The sequence below is a fragment of the Salmo salar genome, chromosome ssa05 (genome assembly GCF_905237065.1).
Source record: "Salmo salar chromosome ssa05, Ssal_v3.1, whole genome shotgun sequence".
Taxonomy (NCBI): Eukaryota; Metazoa; Chordata; class Actinopteri; order Salmoniformes; family Salmonidae; genus Salmo; species Salmo salar.
Genome location: NC_059446.1, coordinates 60,635,495 through 60,661,983, shown reverse-complemented (window position 1 = coordinate 60,661,983; position 26,489 = coordinate 60,635,495). Strand labels below are relative to the sequence as shown.

The 26,489-nt window shown below is 42.2% G+C and overlaps 3 protein-coding genes across 4 annotated transcripts in view; 1 reads left to right on the top strand and 2 right to left on the bottom strand.

Moving 5' to 3' along the window:
- Positions 1–4,331: 4,331 nt before the first annotated feature.
- metl6 (Methyltransferase-like protein 6) lies at positions 4,332–6,651 on the bottom strand. Its single transcript, NM_001140719.1, has 5 exons — positions 6,134–6,651; positions 5,931–6,065; positions 5,670–5,840; positions 5,435–5,576; positions 4,332–4,644 (listed from the first exon to the last, which is right to left on the bottom strand). The coding sequence occupies exons 1-5, from the start codon at positions 6,434–6,436 to the stop codon at positions 4,490–4,492; spliced, it is 906 nt and encodes a 301-aa protein (NP_001134191.1). The 5' UTR covers positions 6,437–6,651; the 3' UTR covers positions 4,332–4,489.
- Positions 6,652–6,901: 250 nt separating this feature from the next.
- Positions 6,902–9,854, top strand: LOC106605353 (ELL-associated factor 1). 2 transcript variants are annotated; one of them, XM_014200874.2, is made up of 7 exons: positions 6,902–6,922; positions 7,042–7,148; positions 7,699–7,793; positions 7,936–8,072; positions 8,192–8,364; positions 8,481–8,726; positions 8,855–9,854. In XM_014200874.2, the coding sequence occupies exons 2-7, from the start codon at positions 7,046–7,048 to the stop codon at positions 8,902–8,904; spliced, it is 804 nt and encodes a 267-aa protein (XP_014056349.1). In that variant the 5' UTR covers positions 6,902–6,922; positions 7,042–7,045; the 3' UTR covers positions 8,905–9,854. The 2 variants fall into 2 exon arrangements, with proteins under 2 accessions (XP_014056349.1, XP_014056348.1); XM_014200873.2 differs by having other exon boundaries at positions 6,913–6,922; positions 7,699–7,799.
- A 3,360-nt stretch (positions 9,855–13,214) lies between these two features.
- LOC106605352 (BMP-binding endothelial regulator protein) overlaps positions 13,215–26,489 on the bottom strand; it is a 28,316-nt gene continuing 15,041 nt past the window's right edge. Inside the window, exons 5-15 of the mRNA XM_014200872.2 lie at positions 21,824–21,914; positions 21,665–21,747; positions 20,894–20,993; positions 20,614–20,723; positions 20,354–20,488; positions 20,027–20,131; positions 16,384–16,429; positions 15,460–15,822; positions 15,013–15,349; positions 14,611–14,741; positions 13,215–14,456 (exon numbers count right to left, since the gene is read on the bottom strand). Coding sequence (XP_014056347.2) covers positions 14,275–14,456; positions 14,611–14,741; positions 15,013–15,349; positions 15,460–15,822; positions 16,384–16,429; positions 20,027–20,131; positions 20,354–20,488; positions 20,614–20,723; positions 20,894–20,993; positions 21,665–21,747; positions 21,824–21,914 — 1,683 coding nt within the window. The 3' untranslated portion in view covers positions 13,215–14,274. The remainder of the gene's footprint in view (positions 14,457–14,610; positions 14,742–15,012; positions 15,350–15,459; positions 15,823–16,383; positions 16,430–20,026; positions 20,132–20,353; positions 20,489–20,613; positions 20,724–20,893; positions 20,994–21,664; positions 21,748–21,823; positions 21,915–26,489) is intronic.

The window sequence follows — 26,489 nt, the reverse complement described above, 5'->3', positions numbered from 1 at the left end:
TAGGTTCACTTCTTGTTAGCTGTGTTTGTCCCATCCTGATTCAGACACAATGTGACCCAGATATACTAAATATGATTAGATAGGCAAATAGCACATTCACATCATCAGTGAAGGACCCTTATCCTCAGACACAGTTCTGTTCAACAGCCCCTTTTGTTCATTAACCTCAGAATATAAGAGGTCCTTATCGGTGCTGCAGTGCGTGATTCGACAGCCGCGGATAGTAAGGTGAGCTACAGTACGTAAGTACAGGGAACTCAGACACGGCGCTGCCTTTAGGGCTGTTCCCATAGCTAGGACAGGAGGATAGCATCTCTGCAGTGTGGGACTAAACCCAGGTATTACACCCTCTTTTTCTCCCACACATACAAACACACACCACTTGGACTTGTATTCACACATGTACAGTCAACACAAACACATGTGCTTACTTACTCCTTCTTTCGCTCTCTCTTTTTCTCTCCCTCTCTCATACCCACATCCAGACACCCTTGTTTACATTCCCCATGCCCATCAGAGGGGAAAAGAGAGAAGCAGAGGATGGCTGGCAGGCAGACAGGCAGATTGAGGGGGGGTGATTTTTTTGACAGTTATGTAACTCAGACTGTCTGGCTGCTCACCTTAAAACCAGCGAACAGAGCAGCTAGAGCGGGCCTGTTAGAATCCCAGTTCGCTGACAGTGTCAATAATGAGACACGACGACGGGAGGAAGCAGATCAACCAGTCAGGAAAACCTCAATGACTTTTTCCACAGGGCTCCAATCTGATAGGGTCGTGTAGCGTTTGGAAAACCGTCTTGGAATACATCCGCTACCCATTCACAGACAGAGAATAACATGCCTCATTTAGGAGGAGAATCAAATATATTGTATACAGCCTTATGTAGGATGGCAGTGATCAGGCGGGGAATGGGAGTATGCAGTATATCAACAACCAATGTGAAATCAGGATTAGTATTTCAATAGGCATTCATAACTACATAGACTACAGTGTTTCTCCAATGCTTTTTTAAAACCATAAGCCCCAAAAAGCAACATCTAGGACTGTAAACACATGTATTTATTTATTTTACTGAAATCAATATAAGTCAATATCATTAAGGAAGGGATCCCTTCCTAGGTAATTATACAGGAAACAGTGTACTAGCCTTATCTCACAAGCCTATAGCTTCCCACATTACATCACTGCAACTACTATCAAAAGCACAAGGTAATCTACAGCAGTCAGCATGTCCTGTCCACCCAATGGAATTAGTCTGAATAACAGGATATGTCAAACCCCTCCAGATATAGAGTACTAGAAGGCTATGAGCTCTTGTGGAGCAGAGCTGACCTCAGCCTGAGCCTGTGCGAGAGTCTTTTCTACAGGAAGTGCCCTCTCTATAAAGGAAAAGACACAGCAATATAAGAGAGGAGGATCTTGGCATGGTCCTGTTTAGCAGGGCGGTACGTTCAGAACATTGAGGAGAGAGATGGATTGTGTAGAACGGACAACGCTGATAGATATGTACGATATTTGATCTCTGAGACACACTGAACATTCTTCCCAATTGAATAAGGAGAGAGTGAAAAAGAGAGGGGGGGGGGGGGGAATATGTAATCATACGCTGCAATCCCTCCTATAACATTCCTCTTATGCAATATCATCACACTCATGGGGGCTCCACTTCACAAAACATTCCAGGTGCCTATAGCATCTTCATATACAAAGGATCCTAAGGGCTGATAAGGATCAGAGTGCTGTAAATGTTTAGGGGAAAAGTGCTAAGTGCTATAGCAGTGAGTGAATGTGGACTGGGTTACATTAAGAGAACATTATTGCGGGTAGAGGCTCATAATAATGATTCCCCTGGACCATCAGTAAGACCACTCGGTCACGCGATAGAAAGACGGGTGCCACTTGTTTGTGTGTGTGTGTGTACAGGCCGGATCAGGGTGTGTACCTGTGTCACGAACGTTATAATGGTGACAGGTGATTAGCAATGAGTGATGATGGGGACCTTGAATAGGACTGGGAGCACCTGTGTACTCCCTCAACGACTCATTGTGTTGCTATAGACTTCCTATTGACAGGATATGGAAATGGCGGGTACTGTGCTTATTCACTATCCACTTGGGCACACACTGGTTGAACCAACGTTGTTTCCACGTCATTTCATTGAACGTGGAATAGACGTTGAATTGAGTTCTGTACCCAGTGGGTAGGGTCGGTCTGACATGGGCGCTGCACTGATTATCTGATCTATAAATCAGCCCCTTTTCTAAACAAATGATAGATCTCTGTCAGAGATGAATGTCAGTGAAACTGTGCAAAGCCTTTCTCAGACTAATCTCTTGTGGACAGATATTAACATGGGCTCCCGAGTAGCGCAGCGGTCTAAGGCACTGCATCTCAGTGCAAAAGGTGTCACTACAGTCCCTGGTTTGATTCCAGGCTGAATCCCATCCGGCTGTGATTGGGAGCCCCATAGGGCGGCGCACAATTGGCCCGGTGTAGACCGTCATTGTAAATAAGAATTTGTTCTTAACTGACTTGCCTAGTTAAATAAATGCAAGATTTTGGTTCTGGGTTGCCGAAATGATGCCCAGACCCACGTGAACCTACATGGTGATATAAAGAAGCCTTTTAAAACGGCAGTGCTTTGCCATCATCGACTGAATCAGTAAACCCAGAACAGGCTATAAAAAGCCAGAAGGGAGCTGGCCTTTGAGCCCCAAGTGTCAGCAGACAGTGTCTGGTGGGGTTGTGGCATTTCACTGAATGTCAGACTCCTCATGTACTGTGGATCCAGCTTCCCTCACGTTCCTGATGTGTGAGAGGAGTGACGCGTGTTCCCTTGTCTCATCTCCCAAAGGTGACATGGCACAAACCCACACTGACCCAGTCCACTGCTGGAAAGGGCAAACGCGTGGTGGGGTCAGTTCCACATGAAAAAATATACACACAAAAAACCTGCACGTGCACATACACAGAAACGTGCACACACACACACACACACACACACACACACACACACACACACAGGACAAGCACCTGTAGAGGTTTTTGAAAAGGTTACACGTGATTAAAATTTCAGTTGCTTGCTGCTGACTCATCCTACTACAGGGTCAAGGGTCACTTTGTGGTGTCACAGAAGGGTGGATTTGGAGGGGGGGAACAGAAAAAAGAGGTGGTCTCAAAAACTAATCCAGATGCTCGTTGTTCAGTGCCTAAAGACATAAAAGCAGAGGTATTCTCGTATGTAGTGGTAACTTAAAAATATCAGGAACTGTTACTGTTGCACTAAAAGAAATCCTGCCCACTCAAAATCATTAGGTGCATAATCTCGGACACCAAGAACTACAATCTTGCATAATTGTGTCAGATATGTTACATGCATCTGTCCACAAGAGATTAATAGGTGGATGACATCTACATTAAAACATCACTTTTACATTTTTAGAGGTCAACATGGGTTTGCCAACTATGCACATTGTGTATGAATGCTAGGTAAACATGATCACCTGGAAATATACAACTAATTGAGCAGGGTAAAAAATATGAGACAATATTTATTTCGACTGTAACCAAGGAGCACTTGATGTTACATATTTTTTTTACAGGTTTTGTTGCCCCCTTGTGGTAAATAAAATAATTGTATTACGTGATTGGAAAAGTTGGCAGAAAAAAATAGTATTGGAACTTTAACAACTCTGAAACTACACAACCAAACCATTCTCTCGAAGAAATTCTCCATCATATACACATATAGTTGTATCATTGGTGTAAAGTAACTAAGTACAAATACTTTGAAGTACTACTTAAGTAGTTTTTTGGGGTATTTGTACTTTCCAACTTACATTTTTTACAACTTTTACTTCTTCATTCCTAAATAAAATATGTACTTTTTACTCCTATACATTTTCCCTGAAAAAGTACTTGTTACATTTCAAATGCTTAGCATGATAGGAAAATTGTCAAATTTACATACTTATCAAGAGAACACACAGTCATCACTACTGCCTCTGATCTGGCAGACTTCACTAAACACAAATGCTTCGTTTGTAAATTATGTCTGTGTTGGAGTGTGTCCCTGGCTATCAGTAAATAAAACATAAATTGTGCTTTCTGGTTTGCTTAATATAAGGTATTTGAAATTATGTATAGAATTTACTTTTACTTTTGATACTTAAGTATATTTTAGCAATTACACTTACTTTTGATTTTACTATTTAAAACCACACAATTTTTGACTTTTACTCAAGTAGTATTTTAGTGGGTGACAGTTACTTGAGTCATTTTCTATTAAGGTATCTTTACATTTACTCAAGTATGACAATTGGGTACTTTTTCCACCAGTTTTATTGATAAAAAAGCATAATCAAACAAACGGCACTTAATCACCAATACGGCAGTGTAGGCGTTTGTCCAATGATATCCATTTATATATGAAGGTTTCAGTACATTTGTGCCTTTTAAAGGTTTCAAGCATTTGTTGAGGAAAGGGACTTCAGGAGCCCTGTAATTGGTCTGGCCTTCGGAACTTGCTTTGAAGGAACACCCTGGGCACACAAAGCCCCTCCTTCTTATTGACCGTTTCTCGTAGCACGTACTCATTGGTTACACTCTCGAACCCCACCACTCTGAACAGGTCTGCTAGGAGCTCTGAAACAGACAGTTCAGATTTGCTATTTTATTAGGATCCCCATTAGCTGTTGCAAAAGTAGCTGCTACTCTTCCTGGGGTCCACAAAACACAAAACATGACATAATACAGAACATTAATAGACAAGAACAACTCAAGGACAGAACTACATAAAAAAAAAATAAAGGCACACGTAGCCTAGATATCAATGCATACACACACACTAGGTCAAATAGGGGAAAGGTTGTTTTATCTGTTTTTTGAAACCAGGTTTGCTGTTAATTTGAGCAATATGAGATGAAACGGAGTTCCATGCAATAATGGCTCTAATAATACTGTACACTTTCTTGAATTTGTTCTGGATTTGGGGACTGTGAAAAGAACCCTGGTGGCATGTCTGGTGGGGTAAGTTGACTATGCAAATAATTTGGAATTTTCAATACATTTAATATTTCTTATAAAAAGAAGAAGTGATGCAGTCAGTCTCTCCACAACTCTTAGCCAAGAGAGACTGGCATGCATAGTATTTATATCAGCCCTCTGATTACAATGAAGAGCAAGACATTCTGCTCTGTTCTGGGCCAGCTGCTGTTTAACTAGGTCTTTCCTTGCACCACTGGACCACACGACTGGACAATAATCAAGATTAGACAATAATCAAGATTAAAAATGTATAAACAGAGAAAGAGTCCCATAGAAGAGACCAGACCGACTGCTTACTGCTTGTGCGTAATTCGAAAAGACAAAAAAGATAAAATAACTACTATGAGGGAAAATGTAGGAGAGGAAAGAGAAAGAGGAATGGACTGACCTTTGGAAAAGAAATAAGACCTGGTGCCATCTTGTCTGACGTAGAAGTTCTCTCCCAGTTTGTTTCCCGCCTTAAACCTCATCATGGCGTGGTCATACAGGCCATAGTCCCTGAACAGAATGATGCCCCCTGGCTTCAGAACCTGACACAGAGAACGTCAATTCAGTCACAAGTTATTTTGAGGGTGTTTAAAGTGTTTACTGCAGTTTCATCCTTTTCCTCAGCCCTGTCTCACCCTGTAAATGTTGTCCAGAGCCTGCTGCATCTTGTCTGGGTGGATGGCTGAGAGGACAAATATGAGCGTGGCCACATCCACACTGCCCACTGGGACATTACCCCTCAGGTCATCCTTTGTCAGGTCACACTGGAACGCACTGCAGCGCTCAGTGCAGTACAGGGAGTGTTCCTGAGGACAAAATGAAAATGACACCATATATCTGTGTTGTTTTATTAAAAGTCCCACTGGCTCTTGGTCATCAGTGGTACATCTTCTTACCTTCACAAACTCCACAGCTCGTGTTGAGAAGTCACAGGCATAGACAAAGATGTTGAGGTCTTCCTCCAGTAGTGGGAAGATGAAGTTCCCAACCCCACAGCCAGCTTCAAGCAGGACCAGCTTCTGGGCTTCAAACTGAGGGAGAGAAATGTATTGAGATACACCTCTAGTAGGGAACCGAACTTCCGACGCCATCTTCTTACCTCAAGGCACACTTTCAGTTCTTCAAACTCTCTGGTGGTCCAATGCCTATCCTTGAAAAAGTTTGTTGTGTTCCTTTTGTAAAACAAGTCCCAGTTTTTCTGTGCCTCCTTTTCCAACTTCATCTGCTTGAAGTCAGACACCAAAGTCTGGTCACCTGTCAGTTTCTCCATCTCTTTCTCATTCAAAGTCCTGCCAGTATATGTTTTTCTTTGGACAGGTGGGATAAGACATGGCAACCCGTCTTTGGGTTCCTCTCCAGAGAGTACAACATTAGCGGTGTCGTCTTGCTTTGATAGTGCCATAACTTGCACTACTGTAGTTAACGGTAGTAGCTAATAGCAGCACTTCCTTGACATCCTCAAATCTATTATTTCACCAATGCATATTAAATTATCCAGCTAATGTTAATGGATGGTACTAACACATTATTGTGATAGACTTAATGAAAATGCAGGGAATATTTCCACATACATTTTATATGAACGCAAACGTTCCAGAAATGTTCTACGATTTCTCGTGTGGCATGTAGTCTTCTTCATCCGTGTGGGAACAGTGTTTGGTTACGATGATTCTGGCCTGTTTATATCAGTCAGTAAAAACGTTGTACTTATTCGTATGAGGGAAATTCGTATTATTATACCACTAATAATACATTGTTACTAATTCTAATGTACTAAATATGCTGATTTGTGGGCGTTTATTTTGGGGTCAACCCAATTAGGGTGCTCAGATCTTATCGGTGACATTTCAGCACCGGAACAAAACAGGAAAAGGAGTGGTCATGTGACGTATGGATTGTTTCGCGAAACATCTTAGCTAGCTGCATAGCTAGCTAAAGTATCTAATCATCATTACATTTTATAACGCAGCATCATTTAAATAAATGTGAATATTAAACTTCCAGCAGAGTCATGAATGGGAGTACAAATCCGCTCTTGGACAAAGAAGAACATGTTTTGAAGCTCGGAGAGAGCTTTGAGAAGAGGCCAAAATCGTCATTTCACACCATCAGATGTTAGTAGCCAGACTATTTTTTAGAGATTAACGTATACATCACGCCTTTTGACAAATTGGAAAGTTCGATAACGCTAGCTAACGTTACCTAACAATGTAGCTTGTTACTGTTAGCTAGCTTGAGTACAAAAAACGAACGGTAATCAGGTACGGTACGTTACCAGCAAAAATATTGTAATCAGATTACAAATACTTTTGAAAACGTAGGTAGCGTAAATTAGCTAGGTGATTAATTTTAAATTCAGGAAGGATGTTTGCAAAAACATACATTAAGACCTTTCTGTTTTCTCAATGACATTCAATTCAATACTGAAAAAAGGCGCAAGTTTAAGGTTGTTCCACCTGAACTAGTCTGACCACTATGATGACACACCAAATGCGTTTGATGGGCCCTTTTTTTGTACTTCTTCTAATGCCTCTTAAGGGCAAAGTAATCAGATTACGTTATTGAGTTTGGGTAATTTTAAAGTTATGTTACTGATTACAGTTTGGACAGGTAATTAGTATTTCTGACCTTATAATTATCTTTCCCACTCTTTCATACTTGTAGATGATTTCAAACCAGCTTCAATTGACACAAGCTGCGAGGGAGAGTTGCAAGTCGGTAAAGGAGAGGAAGTCACCATCACATTACCTCACATTCCAGTAAGAGTGGGTGTTTTTTAGTCAACTGTGGTCTTTTGCCTGTGCTGTACAATGACAAAAGTTTTTTCTGATAACTCCACTGCAGAAAGATGAAAGCAAACGGTGTACTTGATTATGATACTTGTTATTGTGTTGTTCGTAGGGCTCTACACCACCCATGACAGTATTCAAAGGGAATAAGCGGCCATATCAGAAAGACTGTGTTCTTATCATCAATCATGACACTGGGGAGTACATGCTGGAGAAGTTGAGCAGCAGTATCCAGGTCAAGAAAACCAGGTGAGGGGTTAACCAAAACACTGTCTCAAAAATGCATAGTAACAATGAACCTTTAGGATAAATGTGTTTTGCAGATCATTTGTGACAGTAGATGTGCAGCTGTTGACTTTGTTTTTCAGAGCGGAGGGCAGCAGTAAAATCCAGGCCAGGATTGAGCAGCAGTCGGTGCGTGCCACTGCCACCCAGCCTCCAGCGCAGTTCCGTGCCCCCACTAAGCCTGGTGCAGGGGCCAAGTCCTCCCCCTCCAAGGACAATCCCTCCCCTGAGCCCCAACTAGATGACATCAAGAGAGGTGAGCCTCTTCATGTGTTGCCACCACTTTTACCAAGTGATCATTCTTGTTTCTCTATTGACTTTGTCTGTGTACTGACTCTGTTGCCTCTGTCGCCCCCTCCTGGCCTGGCACAGAGCTGCGAGCGGAGGTGGAGGTTATTGAACAAATGAGCAGCAGTAGCGGCAGCAGCTCATCTGACTCGGCCAGTGGCTCTGGTAGTGGGGATGACAGCTCCAGCAGTGATGGGGAGCATGACGCCCCTCACCCCCAACCTGTCCCACTCCCCCTCCCCCACATCCAGCCCTCCCCCAACCGTAACCCCATGGCCAACGGAGGAGCAGACAGGCAACAGGGCAGCAACCAGCTGATGAACACACTCAGTGAGTACCAGGGCTGGTAGGGTCAGTGTAGCACTCTACATTGGGGGGACTACTAATAATTTATCTCGCGATTGAAGTCTGTAGGTGGTGGTTGCAATGTAGCAATGTGTGTATTGGTGTTTCCACAGGGAATGACCTCCAGTTGAGCGAGTCAGGCAGCGACAGTGACGATGACTGAACTGCCCCCATCTACCTCTCATTATCACACCATCTTGCTCTCCTCTTTCTTCTCTTTGCCTGGTTCCGTTGTTTTGTTGCTGTGGTAACTGACCCAACTGTAAAGTCTGGTTTTATTGTATTTGTTATATCTCTTGAGAGACCGGCCAACCTAGAGATTTAATAGTGTATTTTTTGATTAGCTGTATATTTTGTTTTGTATTTAAGAATCCTTTTACATATGAAAACATGCTAAAGAATATATATTACAATGCATATACATATTTTCTGTAGTTAGAGCTCCTAGTTGTATCAACTTATATCACAAGTCTTTGTTGTTTTCTTGTTTCATCACAAGGGGAGGGGCTTATTTGGACAATATCACCCCCATCTTCCCTATTTATCTGGAAATCAAGAAGGCACTGAAAGCATTTCACCCATTCCATGTTTGTATCAGTATCATGACACTTTCAAAATCAGTCTTTTAAGAGGCCAGGATACAGCTCACATCGATCTAAGCTATAGAGGATACTAAAGGACATACTCATATTTTTCATGTAAAATCAGTTTCAATTGACCACTTACTTAAGGTTTTAGCTGGAATATTGACCTGTTCTGGTGAACAGGTAAATATCAGTAACAGGTAAATGGTAGTAAATGAGCCTGGGTCAATCCTTTACATGTCAAAGCACTTTAGTTTAATTGTAATATCATCACTTTCAGCAGTTTCCACCTAAAATATGTTGCATTGCTTTTAACAGCACCTTTCTGACCTAACAGTTAAATGCAACTAACAACCAGTACTTAGAGTTCATCATACCCTTTATAGCAAATATTCTACTATTTCCACTTCTATCATTTGACTTTCTGATTCTGTCTCACTCAATAACTAGGTTGCCATCCAATTGGTGACAGATTTTCATGCCAACATTCTAAAATCCGCATTAAAACAACATGTGCATATTCCCACCAGAGATGTTTCCATCAAATTGACTTGTTGCGGATAACAGTATGTGCGTGATGACGTAGTGCATATAAAAACAATTTGGGGGATTAAATTACCATTAAATACAAGTTAAATAGGTTTCCATCGCATTTTAAACTATACTAATGTTGCGTTATATTGCGAAGCTCTGGTCTTTGCACGTGCGCTCTAGCCAGCAGCTCGCAGGTAGGCTAGTCTACATGATGAGATTATTATGGATAAAGCGTGATTATTCTTTATTTGTCAAGCGGAAGCCAAGCATCGATCATCAAGTCACCAGAATAAGACCCTCGATATTTATTGGAAAGGCGCATCAAGCTCATCACCGTGCACTTTAACCACCATGTGAAGTTTATCATTTATTTCATATAGCCTAATGAGCTGCATGCTTTCCCGAGTCGTAGTGGGAGGACCACACAATATCATCACATGAATCCCAATTTACTGCTATATGATAGTTATTATATCAATATTTGCACATAAATGCGTTTCCACAGCCATTTCTCGCATGATTAATTTTACAGACACAAAAAGATCCCACCTTGTCTACTGTATTTTGTTTTGTCGAAATTTGGAAAGTTTACCAACAAAATGTGCTGTTTCCACCAGGCCCGTCGTGGCATTGTTTTATCCGACATGTACTTTACTCGCATAAAAAGGTTGGACGGAAACATGGTTACTGGCCCAACCGTATATCACTGTCCCAAATTCCCAACCATATATCAGTGTCCCAAGTTCCCAACCGTATATCAGTGTCCCAAGATCCCAACCATATATCAGTGTCCCAAGATCCCAACCATATATCAGTGTCCCAAGATCCCAACCATATATCAGTGGCCTAGTTTCAGACCAGTGTAGACATTTTCAAAAGGACCAAAGAAGCAAAAACAGGTAGTTTTTTAGAATAGAGACACCGAACTTCTATTTTTACTTACATATAAGTCTATTTTCACTAGATTTTGAGTTATTCATAAAATGTAAACGCTGATATAAATTGACCACATGTTTTTTCATCAGTTCCATAGATTCAACTGATTTGGAGTGATAGCAGTCACGTTTGATTACATCTTTTAATTTAGCAACGGTTTTGACAGTGAATATCATTTGATACTCTATATCATGTGCCCTATAACAAAACAATCCCTAATCCAAAATATCTTGATGTTTCCCCCATAGAGATGTGACGTGGCTGTATCCCTGCCATAGTATCCCACTGCGCAGTGGGCGCACCACGTAATTTCAACGTGGAAATGTGGGTAATATTTGGTTGAGACGTTGATCAATGAGATTTCAACCTTTATTCACCCACTCAAAAAGACAGCCAGAAGTTTGTTGAATTTCTGGTGTGTTATCACTATGCATTCAACCATCAAAATGCATAATCAAATTCCAATCGAAAAACGGTAATTTCTAGTTTAGTTTTAATCGAAATGTTATCACTGCGCTTTCAACCATTTTAAACCACAACAAGGTTCAAATGGGAATAAAATGTCAGATAATTAGTATTTATACAACAACTTGATGTGTTATCTATCACTGCATAATTTAATAGCACGAACAAATGACCTGGATTGCAACTGAGACTACATTAAAATCACATGGTGCAAAGTGATCAATAGTGTTCGAGATTCTGCGCAGATTATTATAGCAATTGTGAAGATCTCCACAGACCTGCGGTGTTTGAACATGCACGCGTTCTATTATTACATAAGACATTTATAGTTACTGTAGGCTAACCTCAACGTGTGGCCATGGATGTGTGTTACTCATTTTAAGGTTGAATCAATACTGTTACATTAGTTTGTAAAATAGCCTTAACTTTCGGCTATTTACTGTATTCCAAAAATCAGCCAAATATCAACATTTTAAAGGATATCTAACGCTTGGATGGTTTCATCTGAGCCACTGCCTTAATCCTATTCTTTAACTTTTATTGTTGGTTGTGTTGGAGACGTGTATCCAACATATAATTTGTTAACTTGTCGTCAAGTTAATAGGTTATTTACTGTATTGCAAAAGTGATATTGTGTTTGGTTGTCAACACAACCAAATATCAACATTTGAAGGAGATGTATCTTCTGATTGGATAGTTCCATCTGTGCCACTGACTTAGTCTGGCTTTAATTCCAGTTTGTCTACAAATTAATAATTGATATGTTGAATTAATGTCTCCATCTCAACCAAGAATCAAAATGAAAGAATATGACTAAATCAAATCAAAGTTTAAGTGCATTTAAAGTTAGATGTGAATTAGTCCTATTCTTTAACTTAGGTTTTTGGTTGAGATGGAGACATGAATCCAACATATCAATAATTAATTTGTAGACAAACTGGAATTAAAGCCAGACTCAGTGGCACAAATGGAACTATCCAATCAGAAGATACATCTCCTTCAAATGTTGATATTTGGTTGCGTTGACAACCAAATACAATTCAATATCCAGTTTGTCTACAAATTAATAATTGATATGTTGGATTTGCGTCTCCATCTCAACCAAACATCTAAGTTAAAGAATAGTACTAAATCTAGTCAAACTTTAAATGCACTTTACATAAACTTTGATGTAGTCCTATTCATTAACTTAGTGCTAGGCTACTCAGTGACAAATATCAAAGCTAAGCAGGGCTGGGCTTGGTTAAAACCCTGGATGGGAGACCAAATGAATAGCTGTATATAGATCAACTCTCCAACAGAAGGTGCTGCTGAGCCTATTGGTTTTTCTCTGATAGTGGATACGTAGTTGAAGATCTGCGTTGTTTCAAAGGTACAAATTCAACATATTTTATACAAGGCTTGTCTATGTTGAAAATTGGTTACAACAATGACATAATCCTGTGGTTGAAATTTCACCCTCAAAATAAGTTTACATTGATTACTTTTTTCAAATGTAATATATTTCCCACATAGATTCCATGTCACAATACATTGACAAATTTACGTTGAACCAATGTTGATTCAACCAGTTTGTGCCCAGTGGGATGTGTGTTCATAAGGTGCTTAAATGGTATTTAACTGGTGCTGTTGTGTGTCTGGGACATCAAGCAAGCGATGGGTATACAAATGTAATATAATGTTTTGTTTTCACTGCAGTTTGGATCCATGTACTTGGATGCTATTTCCAATTTGTGTCTCTCTGGCATCCAGTGTTATTTCTGACCCATACTGTTACTGTCCCAGTACAACCTCTCTTGCCACATTTATCGAGGTGGTTGATTTATTGCGTTTATCTCTAGGTTTTGTGCTTTGAGGTGTATTAAAGTGTGCACATGTATTTAAATTGAATTCACTTTTTTATGTGTTGACCTCACATCAGTCAACCAAAATAAAGGAAGAAAACAGTCAGAGATGAGTTTCATGGAAATGATATATTGCTGGTCTTAAATAATAACTTACAAGGTCAAGTGAAATGTACATCTCCAGGAACACCTTCAGTTTGAGAATCAACATACAGCAACCTGTACACTGAGCATTTAAACATACAGTACGTTTCTTCCCTGCCATGGTGCAACAACCAAGTCACATTTGGGCATTTCTCTTCACACAAGACACAATTACACAAACTAAACAACAAATACATAAATAGCTTTTTTTTCCCTTTAAATCATTTATAACGAAATTAGATTTATGATTCTGGCTCTTGCTACAACATATCAATTGATCGATATATAAATTAACAATATCAACAACAAACAAATAACAATAATAATAATAATACAAAAATCTATCTGTTTTTATACAAATCTTGTTAGTTTACAGTATAAAATAATCCTATGCGAGTGAGACCTGGGGGTTCAATATGTTCATTGTAGAGTTCATCCCTTATGCTGGCAGGGTGAACATGCTTGTTCAAGCTGCATTGGTTGGTTTCCTGGTTATGAATGTCTATGTGCTGCAACAGAGTGAAACACTGAGGCCATATTGGCTCAACACAGAGCCAGCCCCACCCTTTTCCTGAAGGTCCATGGCAGTCTGGATGAATGTCCCTTGAGGGTCCAGTAACTAAAGAAGCGTAGCCACAAAGGCTTTCCCAAAGGGTCTCTTCCTCTTTTAACTACAAGGGTGATGTTTCCCTCCAGATTCCTATCCCATTTGAATGACAACATGGGCGCCATCCTGTGGAAACACAAGGTAGTGCTGGACGAGTAAGAGCAGCCGACAGCGGAGTTTCAAACCCCAGTCTGTGATGGCCAGTATCTATCTCCCTCAGAGTGGACGAGGCCTCTACCTGACCTACCTGTCTTCTAAGAACCCTTTCAGTCCATTGTTGCCTGTCTGCACATCTATTCATCCCCCCCACACTCACCCCCATGTTCCCCCCACTCCTCACTCCCCCAGGTATGGACCCTGAGTGCTAGGCAGTGTTGGTTGTTTGGCCCTCTCAGCCCCCTTCCCCTGGGGCACTAGGGTCACCGGCCAGGGCAGGCTGTGGGCTTGATGCAGCGGCCCTGAAACAGCACCAGGTTGGCTGGGCAGTGGCAGCCGGCAACGCAGGGCTTGTGACAGGGACCGATCTCGTTCCAGTTGTCACAGGTCTTGGTGCAGCCCGGGCCACAGGTGTTGTACACCGCTCCGTGTTTACACTGGGTCGCTGAGAAGACGGGATTGGTTAGACAGAACTGCAAATCGCCTAACGTGAATGGATTTCAGAGATACGTTGATCAATTCTGTTGAGCAAATTTAATGTGGGGGGGAGTCCCCTGTTCCATGAAGTTTAGTGATAAGCTGTGTGTACTGTCACTCACCCATGCAGGCAGCCTCTGGCTTCCAGTAGACTGGGGCTCCCTCCCTCTCACAGGCCCGGCTGTAGGCGATGAAGGACTCACAGTAACAGTTCTTATGCACCGGACACTCACACATGTCTGTTACACAGGACCTTGAGAGAAACAGAGGGAGAAAGAGAGAGAGATAAGACAAATAAATGTTGAATTAAATTGAATGGACTGGGTTGACTGTATCTACATACTAAGTGGGTTCCATATCCAAAACAACATTGGACATTCTATGCACATCGGAGACAATCAAATATCACGTTTGATATATGAAGAAAATGTCACAAGAGCGTTGGAAATGTTGCAGATTCTAGGACAAATCTCATTACAAATGAAGCTCCCCAACGTTCCTGAGACACCCCAAGAACCACTGACCTATAGAAGGAGGCAAAGTCCACCACCCGGTGACACTTCTGGAACTCCCAGGACTTGAGCTTCTGACACTCCCTGTGAGCGCGGAACTTGACCTTTACACTGCCGGGACAGAGGTACGAGGTGGGCCTTCTGAGGGGCTGGGCACAAACCTCGTTCCCCTCCACGCGCCACGAATCTGCAAACTCATCCACCACGAACTTGAAGAGGCCGTCGCTGCCCATGGTGTCATCCCGCTTGTGTCCATTGTAGTTCCCACAGAGGCCGCAGAGACGACCACGCAGGTGAGGAGCAGCCACCACCTCCACGAAGCTGTCCCCGTCCCACGTGATCTCCAGACCTGAGGGAGGAGGGAGAAAGAGACAGAGAGTTATGCTTCAAAAAGGAGCTAAAATGCACTTTAGCAGTGTTCTTTAGGTTCCAATGAAGTTAACATGAAGCCTGTCTAACCTGCGATGGTGGTGAGTTTGAGCAGGTATCCATCCAGGTCGATGTGGACCCCAGGCCCATGGTAGGGCAGGGCGATGCGCGTGCCGTTCCTCCTCACCGTCAGGTGCTGGTGCAGGCTGAGACTCAGCCCTCCTATCCTCAGCTCCACTGACTGGGTCCAGGAGTAGGAGCGGGTTCGCCTCGCATCGTTCCTCACCACAACCGTGAAGCCAGAGTCAGAGCCGGCGCTGTTTCCAGCCCCGCCAGAGGGGGCGCCACCACAGTCTCGAGTCAGAACATACTGGCAGGTTCCTTGGAAGTTAAACGTGCGCCCGTCAAAGGTGTTGTAGTGGGGGTCGCCGAATACGGTGCACACACCTGGCTCTGGAAGGAGTGATAGGAGACAGAGAGAGAGGCAGGGAAGGAGTGATAGGAGAGAGAGAGAGAGAGAGGCAGGGAAGGAGTGATAGGAGAGAGAGAGAGAGGCAGGGAAGGAGTGATAGGAGAGAGAGAGAGAGAGACAGGGAAGGAGTGATAGGAGAGAGAGAGAGAGGCAGGGAAGGAGTGATAGGAGAGAGAGAGAGAGAGAGGCAGGGAAGGAGTGATAGGAGAGAGAGTGAGAGGCAGGGAAGGAGTGATAGGAGAGAGAGAGAGAGAGGCAGGGAAGGAGTGATAGGAGAGAGAGAGAGAGGCAGGGAAGATGTGATAGGAGAGAGAGAGAGAGAGGCAGGGAAGGAGGAGAAAGAGGGAGTGTTTAATTATGGGCATTCATTTGATCCATCCTGTTTTCCTGTATTTTGCATGACAAATCTGTGCTTAATACAACATGACTACATTTCAATTTGAGAGAAGACCAAGAACGAAACAACCGCCACAAAACTGGAAAACGCAACCCACAAAGGTGTGTGAGGACCCAGCAGAGGAAGAGGGGAGTAACTTACTCACTTTCAGTGCAAACCGGGCAGCAGCCTGTCCTGTTCAGGATCTTATTCTAGAAGAGACAGACTGACCGTTAGATACACAGACATAGAGAGAGATCAGCAGCCAGTCAGAGCGCAAGAGACAGACAGTCAACTGGACACATTAACATCCACACACATAGACACAGACAGACAAAGACAGATACAACCAGTCAAACGTGGACAGCCAGACACTGCTACAGACAACTGTTACTCTCTGCCTGGTGTATGTGTGTGTTTGCTAGAGAGATGGTGGGGGGTACATTTCATCTTCCATCAGAGGTGCACATTTGAGAACTCTATCCACCTCAACCCCCACTTAACTTTGCCCCAGGGCAGTCCTCATCCCTTACTCTCTCTCTCTCTCTCTCTCTCTCTCTCTCTCTCTCTCTCTCTCAATTTCAATTCATTTCAATTTAAGGGTTTTATTGGCATGGGAAACATATGTTAACATTGCCAAAGCAAGTGAAGTAGATAATATACAAAAGTGAAATAAACAATAAAAATGAACAGTAAACATTACACTCGCAGAAGTTCCAAAAGAATAAAGACATTACAAATGGCATATTATGTATATATACAGTGTTGTAACGATGTGCAAATGGTTAAAGTACAAAAGGGAAAATAAATAAAGATAATTATGGGTTGTATTTACAATGGTGTTTGTAAATGGTTGCCCTTTACTGGTTGCCCTTTTCTTGCAGCAACAGGTCACAAATCTTGCTGCTATGATGGCACACTGTGGTATTTCACCCAGTAGATATGGGAGTTTATCAAAATTGGGTTTGTTTTCGAATTCTTTGTGGATCTGTGTAATCTGAGGGAAATATGTGTCTCTAATATGGTCATACATTTGGCAGGAGGTTAGGAAGTGCAGCTCAGTTTCCACCTCATTTTGTGGGCAGTGTGCACATAGCCTGTCTTCTCTTGAGAGCCAGGTCTGCCTGCGGCGGCCTTTCTCAATAGCAAGGCTATGCTCACTGTCTGCTCATAGTCAAAGCTTTCCTTATGTTTGGGTCAGTCACAGTGGTCAGGTATTCTGCCACTGTGTACTTTCTGTTTAGGGCCAAATAGCTTTCTAGTTTAATTCTTTCCAATGTGTCAATTAATTCTCTTTTTGTTTTCTCATTATTTGGTTGGGTGTAATTGTGTTGCTGTCCTGGGGCTCTGTGGGGTCTGTTTGTGAACAGAGCCCCAGGACCAGCTTTCTTAGGGGACTCTTCTCCAGGTAGGTGATGGCTTTGTTATGGAAGGTTTGGGAATCGCTTCATTTTAGGTGTTTGTAGAATTTAATGGCTCTTTTCTGGATTTTGATAACTAGCAGGTATCTGCATGCATTATTTGGTGTTTTACATTGTACACAGAGGATATTTTTGCAGAATTCTGCATGCAGTCTCAATTTGGTGTTTGTCCCATTATGTGAATTCTTGGTTGGTGAGCGGACCCCAGACCTCACAACTATAAAGGGCAATGGGTTCTATAACTGATTCAAGTATTTTTAGCCAGATCCTAATTGGTATGTTGAATTTATGTTCCTTTTGATGGCATAGAATACCCTTCTTGCCTTTTCTCTCAGATCGTTCACAGCTTTGTGGAAGTTACCTGTGGTGCTGATGTTTAGGCCAAAGTATGTTTAGTTTTTTGTGTGCTCTAGTGCAACGGTTTGTAGATGGAATTTGTATTTGTGGTCCTGGCGACTGGACTTTTTTTGGAACACCATTATTTTGGTCTTACTGAGATTTTACTGTCAGGCCCCAGGTCTGGCAGAATCTGTGCAGAAGATCTAGGTGACAGAAGCACCAGATCATCAGCAAACAGTAGACATTTTACTTCAGATTCTCTCTCCCTCTCCCTCACACACGCACACACACACACACACACACACACACACACACACACACACACACACACACACACACACACACACACACACACACACACACACACACACACACACACACACACACACACACACACACACACACACACACACACACACACACACACACACACACACACACACACACACACACACACACACACACCCCTGGTCCCACCTGACCCCCATCACATCACTCTTTGAAGCTCTTTGAGAGATGGAGAGATTGGCTTTCAGGGTCTAAATATAGGGAAGCTCTTCTTTACTGTCACTCAAACATCACCCAGACAAAGACCTGACTGGAGACTGTGTGTCTCCTATGGGACGGAGGGGCAGACACATGGGTGACCGCACTGTGACCGCGTGACAGGTGAACTCTACATGACCACCAGGAAGGTATGATGAGTGGATGTTGTGATACTGTATGACAGGTGACCGCTAGGTGACCGTGTCTCAGTTGGCTGTTATGTGACTATTACGACAGATGACCATGACTCAGTGACCAAGACACAAACACAGATGGCCATTAGGGGATATACTACATGACTGTATAACAGGTGAATGCTGTGTGACCACTAGGAATCCATGACTGAGGCAGCCATATGTGACTGTAATTGTACTGTCTGACTAATGACCGTAGGACAGTTCATTATGCTACTATGTGACCATAACCTTCTCCATAACCATACGGGCGTGGTGTATATGTGATGGTGGTGGGGTGCTAGCTTAAAACAGAATGACAACGAGCCTTTAATGTCGACTACATGAACGCATCAGAGAACAGATGACCAGTACATTACCGCGCAACAAGCAACCGCTATGTGACCATAACAGGTGAACGCTGGTCACCGGCAGCGTGAATAAGTAACTGATCATTTGGTCGCTGGAATGCAAAGAATCTACTACATCACTCCAAGACAGGTGACCGCCGTGTGACCTGGGACCGTTACTCAGCCCCAGAAAAGTTGACCGCTGAAGGTATGGTTACTGTGGTAAGTTACCAGGGTTGTGCCTTGGCCCACTCACACTGTTCTGGCCCAGGTGAACCGGGTTTTTGACTCCTTACCGCTCCACCGTTAAATCAGCTTCCAGCCAGCTGCCTGCTGTGACACCAACACGTCACGCATGTGGATTTAACATGTGGCGGTTAGACACAGACAGTAACTCTGGACAGTAGACAGCCTCTGTCTGTCTCAGTGGGAGGGGGACCAGATAGATGGGGACGTGATGAAGTGTGAAAGGGACTGTCTCATGTTGATGATTCAGAGAGAACAAAGGGACCCCAGGGCCTTGTCCTATAGATATAGGCAGTGTTCATAACATAAGTGCATGTAAGTTGCAGATGGGAAATTGCTTAAAGCTGAAATCTGCATATGGTGAAACAGCGCCACTGTCCGCCCCAGCACATTTGTTCTAGTTTTTATTTTGTTGATGAAACGGAGGAGAGGAGCATTCAGCATCGTGGTAAAAAATGATTTGCAGGACATACTCTGCTGTTCTATCACGGGTCCAATGAAGAAAAAAAACTGGGTTTGAAGTAACTTCTTTGTTGTTGTAATATCGCAAACGGATGTGGCAGTTTCACCAAGTACGGATTCCAGCTTTAAGGTGATAGGTAAAGTGAGTGAGCACCTTTTTTAAAGTCTATTCTAATCGATGTTGTCATTCACATCACTTCATTGAAAGATTACTGGAATGAAAAGGCGCAACACAAGACAGTTTGTGATTGGGCCTTGAGCCTGTCACTCACCGAGGGGCAGCTGGTGATTGGCACACACTGCTTTGGCTGGCACTCGATGGCCCCCTTGACACAGGCACACAGGGTGCAGTTCACAGACGACCACATGTCTCCCTCCTGGAGCGGAGGAAGAAGCAGAGAGAGAACCAATCACCCACAACATCAATCAGCTTATCAAACAAGTATTAATGTCGGTATAAATATGCATATAAATGTCAGAATAAGGACAACTGTGGTGGATAAGTATCAGTGTTGAATGTTGAGGCAATGGTAACATTCTATTTTCCCAGTTGATATCAAGGATGCAGCATTAGGACTTGTTGTCCCAGACTGTCTCACCCGGTAGATCTTGTTCCTGACCCGGCAGTACTTCACTTCCGCTACCTCCACGAAGGATAGACACTCCCCACAGCACTGGTCACCATGGCAACTGCCCGGCCGAGAGCAGCGCTTCCTGCACACCACAGTGGAATTCTGGGAAGGTGGAGGGATACGAGGGAAGGAGAAGGGGTCAGTTATTGATGGTAACTTGGTGATATGGCACATAAGTTGAATAGAGTTCTGGTCCCTGGTTCCCTGGTTCCCTGGTCAGTTCTTACCTTGCAGGTACAGGTGGTGCAGTTGTCGTGCTTGAAGGAGATGCCATTCTCATAGACCTCACTGTGGAACAGACAACTCCCCATCGACAGGTCAAACACTTTCCTCTGACCTGACGGAGGGAGAGAGAAATAAAAAAGAGATCAGCTTGATGATAATTATTATGACTGTTACGATGTTTTAATGATGTGTGATGTTTTAATAATAATTGATGAAATATGAATATGTTCCCCAGACGTCTATCAGAGAGTCCTATGAGGTATTTGATGAGTGGGGTGTTACCGAGGCACTTCGGACAGCACTGTCCGGGCTGAGTGTGGCTCAGGTGGGCAGGGCATGAGAGGACAGGACACACATCCCTGACGCAGAGGGTCCGCCCTCCCTGAAAGAACACAGCATATCAAATCAAATCAAATCCAAATGTTATTTCTCACACGCGCCGAATACAGCAGGTGTAGACCTTACCGTGAAATGCTTACTTACAAGCCCTTAACCAACAATGCAGTTTTAACAAAATAGAGTTCAGAAAATATTTACTAAATAAACTAAAGTTAAACAAAATACCACAATAAAATAAGAAAGCTATATACATAGATGTTAAAACAATGCTGCATTCATCTTCTCTTATGCATTACTCAACTTATCTCCACTTAATGACTGTTTCCATTACACAATACCATTTGCCCCTTTGTCTGCACCTGTGAAACCCGGATTGCTACCTTTAACAGCTCACAAACACAACTACTCTAGATGCCAGACGGCTGTAACAGTCCCCCCTGGCCTTGTAGCAGTGTGCCCTCATTAACGGCTGGTACAGGGCACAGTGTACACTAGTCCCACTGAGGCATTAATGTGTTGACAGACTCAACTCACATTAATGTGTTTACTCACTCACCTCCCCTGCTTGTTTACTAAGGGGAGGAGGAGGGGGGAAGGGGAGCGTTACCACTGTGAGTCCCCTGAGAGCCAAGACAAACTCATTTGGACCACAGAGGGGCCAGTCACTGTACTGTGGGGACTGGAGACATGCATGTCTATACAGTGTATACTCACAGTGCAGGTGCATTTAATACAGGGTTTTCCCTCAGGGTGAAACTCTTCCCTCTCTTTGTACAGACGGCCCTCCAAGATACAGCCTGGAACAGAAGAGACACACAGGTTAGCTTTATTATCGATGTATTCCTTTCTTCACACACACACACAGTCACTCACTCGGGCATGTTGGACAGCACTTCTTGGGGTGAATCTTGGGGTTCCTGCAGTGGACGACACATTGTACTTCCGCTTCAGTTACGACACCTTCCTGTCAAAACCAGGAAGCAATTAAAACAGTGATCTATTTATCATTGTTCGAACAAATTTACTATGACAAATTCTCGGGAGCATCCCTGTCCAGTCCTAGGCTACGTACATTAGTGAATATTCTGCTGCATACCTCTCATTCCTGTATTAAACAAACTTGTCTCTCTGTTGCTTAGCGATTCGAATCCCGTTTCAGTTATGTAAGGCATGTACCATGTAAGCAGGATATTAGATAGGGACATACCGTTAGATAGGGACATACCATTAGATAGTAACATTCCATTCTGCATCTCAGACATGCATGCATCTATTCTACACACTGGGACACCCCTGATCACTCACTGAAAATGTACCTGAAAAAAATATGTGGTCCCTAGTTAGGAGTGTTAGAACTAGAAGTGTTAGAACTAGGAGTGTTAGAACTAGGAGTAGAACTAGGAGTGTTAGAACTAGGAGTGTTAGAACTAGGAGTAGAACTAGGAGTAGAACTAGGAGTGTTAGAACTAGAAGTGTTAGAACTAGGAGTGTTAGAACTAGGAGTGTTAGAACTAGGAGTAGAACTAGGAGTAGAACTAGGAGTGTTAGAACTAGAAGTGTTAGAACTAGGAGTGTTAGAACTAGGAGTGTTAGAACTAGAAGTGTTAGAACTAGGAGTGTTAGAACTAGGAGTGTTAGAACTAGAAGTGTTAGAACTAGGAGTGTTAGAACTAGAAGTGTTAGAACTAGGAGTAGAACTAGGAGTGTTAGAACTAGGAGTGTTAGAACTAGAAGTGTTAGAACTAGGAGTGTTAGAACTAGGAGTGTTAGAACTAGGAGTAGAACTAGGAGTGTTAGAACTAGAAGTGTTAGAACTAGGAGTGTTAGAACTAGGAGTGTTAGAACTAGGAGTAGAACTAGGAGTGTTAGAACTAGAAGTGTTAGAACTAGAAGTGTTAGAACTAGGAGTGTTAGAACTAGGAGTAGAACTAGGAGTGTTAGAACTAGGAGTGTTAGAACTAGGAGTGTTAGAACTAGAAGTGTTAGAACTAGAAGTGTTAGAACTAGGAGTAGAACTAGGAGTGTTAGAACTAGGAGTGTTAGAACTAGAAGTGTTAGAACTAGGAGTGTTAGAACTAGGAGTGTTAGAACTAGGAGTAGAACTAGGAGTGTTAGAACTAGAAGTGTTAGAACTAGGAGTAGAACTAGGAGTGTTAGAACTAGGAGTGTTAGAACTAGGAGTGTTAGAACTAGAAGTGTTAGAACTAGGAGTGTTAGAACTAGGAGTGTTAGAACTAGGAGTGTTAGAACTAGGAGTGTTAGAACTAGGAGTGTTAGAACTAGGAGTGTTAGAACTAGGAGTGTTAGAACTAGGAGTGTTAGAACTAGAAGTGTTAGAACTAGAAGTGTTAGAACTAGGAGTAGAACTAGGAGTGTTAGAACTAGGAGTGTTAGAACTAGAAGTGTTAGAACTAGGAGTGTTAGAACTAGGAGTGTTAGAACTAGGAGTGTTAGAACTAGGAGTAGAACTAGGAGTGTTAGAACTAGAAGTGTTAGAACTAGAAGTGTTAGAACTAGGAGTAGAACTAGGAGTGTTAGAACTAGAAGTGTTAGAACTAGGAGTGTTAGAACTAGGAGTAGAACTAGGAGTGTTAGAACTAGAAGTGTTAGAACTAGGAGTGTTAGAACTAGGAGTGTTAGAACTAGGAGTGTTAGAACTAGGAGTAGAACTAGGAGTGTTAGAACTAGGAGTGTTAGAACTAGGAGTGTTAGAACTAGGAGTGTTAGAACTAGGAGTAGAACTAGGAGTGTTAGAACTAGAAGTGTTAGAACTAGGAGTGTTAGAACTAGGAGTAGAACTAGGAGTGTTAGAACTAGGAGTGTTAGAACTAGGAGTAGAACTAGGAGTGTTAGAACTAGAAGTGTTAGAACTAGGAGTGTTAGAACTAGGAGTAGAACTAGGAGTGTTAGAACTAGGAGTAGAACTAGGAGTGTTAGAACTAGGAGTGTTAGAACTAGAAGTGTTAGAACTAGGAGTGTTAGAACTAGGAGTGTTAGAACTAGGAGTGTTAGAACTAGGAGTGTTAGAACTAGGAGTGTTAGAACTAGGAGTGTTAGAACTAGAAGTGTTAGAACTAGGAGTGTTAGAACTAGGAGTGTTAGAACTAGGAGTAGAACTAGGAGTGTTAGAACTAGAAGTGTTAGAACTAGAAGTGTTAGAACTAGGAGTGTTAGAACTAGGAGTAGAACTAGGAGTGTTAGAACTAGGAGTGTTAGAACTAGGAGTGTTAGAACTAGAAGTGTTAGAACTAGAAGTGTTAGAACTAGGAGTAGAACTAGGAGTGTTAGAACTAGGAGTGTTAGAACTAGAAGTGTTAGAACTAGGAGTGTTAGAACTAGGAGTGTTAGAACTAGGAGTAGAACTAGGAGTGTTAGAACTAGAAGTGTTAGAACTAGAAGTGTTAGAACTAGGAGTGTTAGAACTAGGAGTAGAACTAGGAGTGTTAGAACTAGGAGTGTTAGAACTAGGAGTGTTAGAACTAGAAGTGTTAGAACTAGGAGTGTTAGAACTAGGAGTGTTAGAACTAGGAGTGTTAGAACTAGGAGTGTTAGAACTAGAAGTGTTAGAACTAGGAGTGTTAGAACTAGGAGTGTTAGAACTAGGAGTGTTAGAACTAGGAGTGTTAGAACTAGAAGTGTTAGAACTAGAAGTGTTAGAACTAGGAGTAGAACTAGGAGTGTTAGAACTAGGAGTGTTAGAACTAGAAGTGTTAGAACTAGGAGTGTTAGAACTAGGAGTGTTAGAACTAGGAGTAGAACTAGGAGTGTTAGAACTAGAAGTGTTAGAACTAGAAGTGTTAGAACTAGGAGTAGAACTAGGAGTGTTAGAACTAGAAGTGTTAGAACTAGGAGTGTTAGAACTAGGAGTAGAACTAGGAGTGTTAGAACTAGAAGTGTTAGAACTAGGAGTGTTAGAACTAGGAGTGTTAGAACTAGGAGTGTTAGAACTAGGAGTAGAACTAGGAGTGTTAGAACTAGGAGTAGAACTAGGAGTGTTAGAACTAGGAGTGTTAGAACTAGGAGTGTTAGAACTAGGAGTAGAACTAGGAGTGTTAGAACTAGAAGTGTTAGAACTAGGAGTGTTAGAACTAGGAGTAGAACTAGGAGTGTTAGAACTAGGAGTGTTAGAACTAGGAGTAGAACTAGGAGTGTTAGAACTAGAAGTGTTAGAACTAGGAGTGTTAGAACTAGGAGTAGAACTAGGAGTGTTAGAACTAGGAGTGTTAGAACTAGGAGTGTTAGAACTAGGAGTAGAACTAGGAGTGTTAGAACTAGGAGTGTTAGAACTAGAAGTGTTAGAACTAGGAGTGTTAGAACTAGGAGTGTTAGAACTAGGAGTGTTAGAACTAGGAGTGTTAGAACTAGAAGTGTTAGAACTAGAAGTGTTAGAACTAGAAGTGTTAGAACTAGGAGTGTTAGAACTAGGAGTGTTAGAACTAGGAGTGTTAGAACTAGGAGTGTTAGAACTAGGAGTGTTAGAACTAGGAGTGTTAGAACTAGAAGTGTTAGAACTAGGAGTGTTAGAACTAGGAGTGTTAGAACTAGGAGTGTTAGAACTAGGAGTGTTAGAACTAGGAGTGTTAGAACTAGGAGTGTTAGAACTAGAAGTGTTAGAACTAGAAGTTTTAGAACTAGGAGTGTTAGAACTAGGAGTGTTAGAACTAGGAGTGTTAGAACTAGGAGTGTTAGAACTAGAAGTGTTAGAACTAGGAGTGTTAGAACTAGAAGTGTTAGAACTAGGAGTGTTAGAACTAGAAGTGTTAGAACTAGAAGTGTTAGAACTAGGAGTGTTAGAACTAGAAGTGTTAGAACTAGAAGTGTTAGAACTAGGAGTAGAACTAGGAGTGTTAGAACTAGGAGTAGAACTAGGAGTGTTAGAACTAGGAGTGTTAGAACTAGAAGTGTTAGAACTAGGAGTGTTAGAACTAGGAGTGTTAGAACTAGGAGTGTTAGAACTAGGAGTGTTAGAACTAGAAGTGTTAGAACTAGGAGTAGAACTAGGAGTGTTAGAACTAGGAGTAGAACTAGGAGTGTTAGAACTAGGAGTGTTAGAACTAGAAGTGTTAGAACTAGGAGTGTTAGAACTAGGAGTGTTAGAACTAGGAGTGTTAGAACTAGGAGTGTTAGAACTAGGAGTGTTAGAACTAGAAGTGTTAGAACTAGGAGTGTTAGAACTAGGAGTAGAACTAGGAGTGTTAGAACTAGGAGTGTTAGAACTAGGAGTGTTAGAACTAGAAGTGTTAGAACTAGGAGTGTTAGAACTAGGAGTAGAACTAGGAGTGTTAGAACTAGGAGTGTTAGAACTAGAAGTGTTAGAACTAGAAGTGTTAGAACTAGAAGTGTTAGAACTAGAAGTGTTAGAACTAGGAGTGTTAGAACTAGAAGTGTTAGAACTAGGAGTGTTAGAACTAGGAGTGTTAGAACTAGGAGTGTTAGAACTAGGAACTAGAAGTGTTAGAACTAGGAGTGTTAGAACTAGGAGTGTTAGAACTAGGAGTGTTAGAACTAGAAGTGTTAGAACTAGGAGTGTTAGAACTAG

Bases quoted from the DNA above. Each gene is read 5' to 3' on its own strand.
- metl6 (NM_001140719.1), bottom strand. From the start codon at position 6,436: ATGGCACTATCAAAGCAAGACGACACCGCTAATGTTGTACTCTCTGGA. The intron at 5,841-5,930 runs GTAAGAAGATGT...TTTTGTCCTCAG, and splicing joins GAGCTGTGGAGTTTGTGAAG to GAACACTCCCTGTACTGCAC. The intron at 5,577-5,669 runs GTGAGACAGGGC...TCTCTGTGTCAG, and splicing joins CTCTGGACAACATTTACAGG to GTTCTGAAGCCAGGGGGCAT.
- LOC106605353 (XM_014200873.2), top strand. From the start codon at position 7,046: ATGAATGGGAGTACAAATCCGCTCTTGGACAAAGAAGAACATGTTTTG. The intron at 8,365-8,480 runs GTGAGCCTCTTC...GGCCTGGCACAG, and splicing joins ACTAGATGACATCAAGAGAG to AGCTGCGAGCGGAGGTGGAG. The intron at 8,727-8,854 runs GTGAGTACCAGG...GTGTTTCCACAG, and splicing joins CCAGCTGATGAACACACTCA to GGAATGACCTCCAGTTGAGC.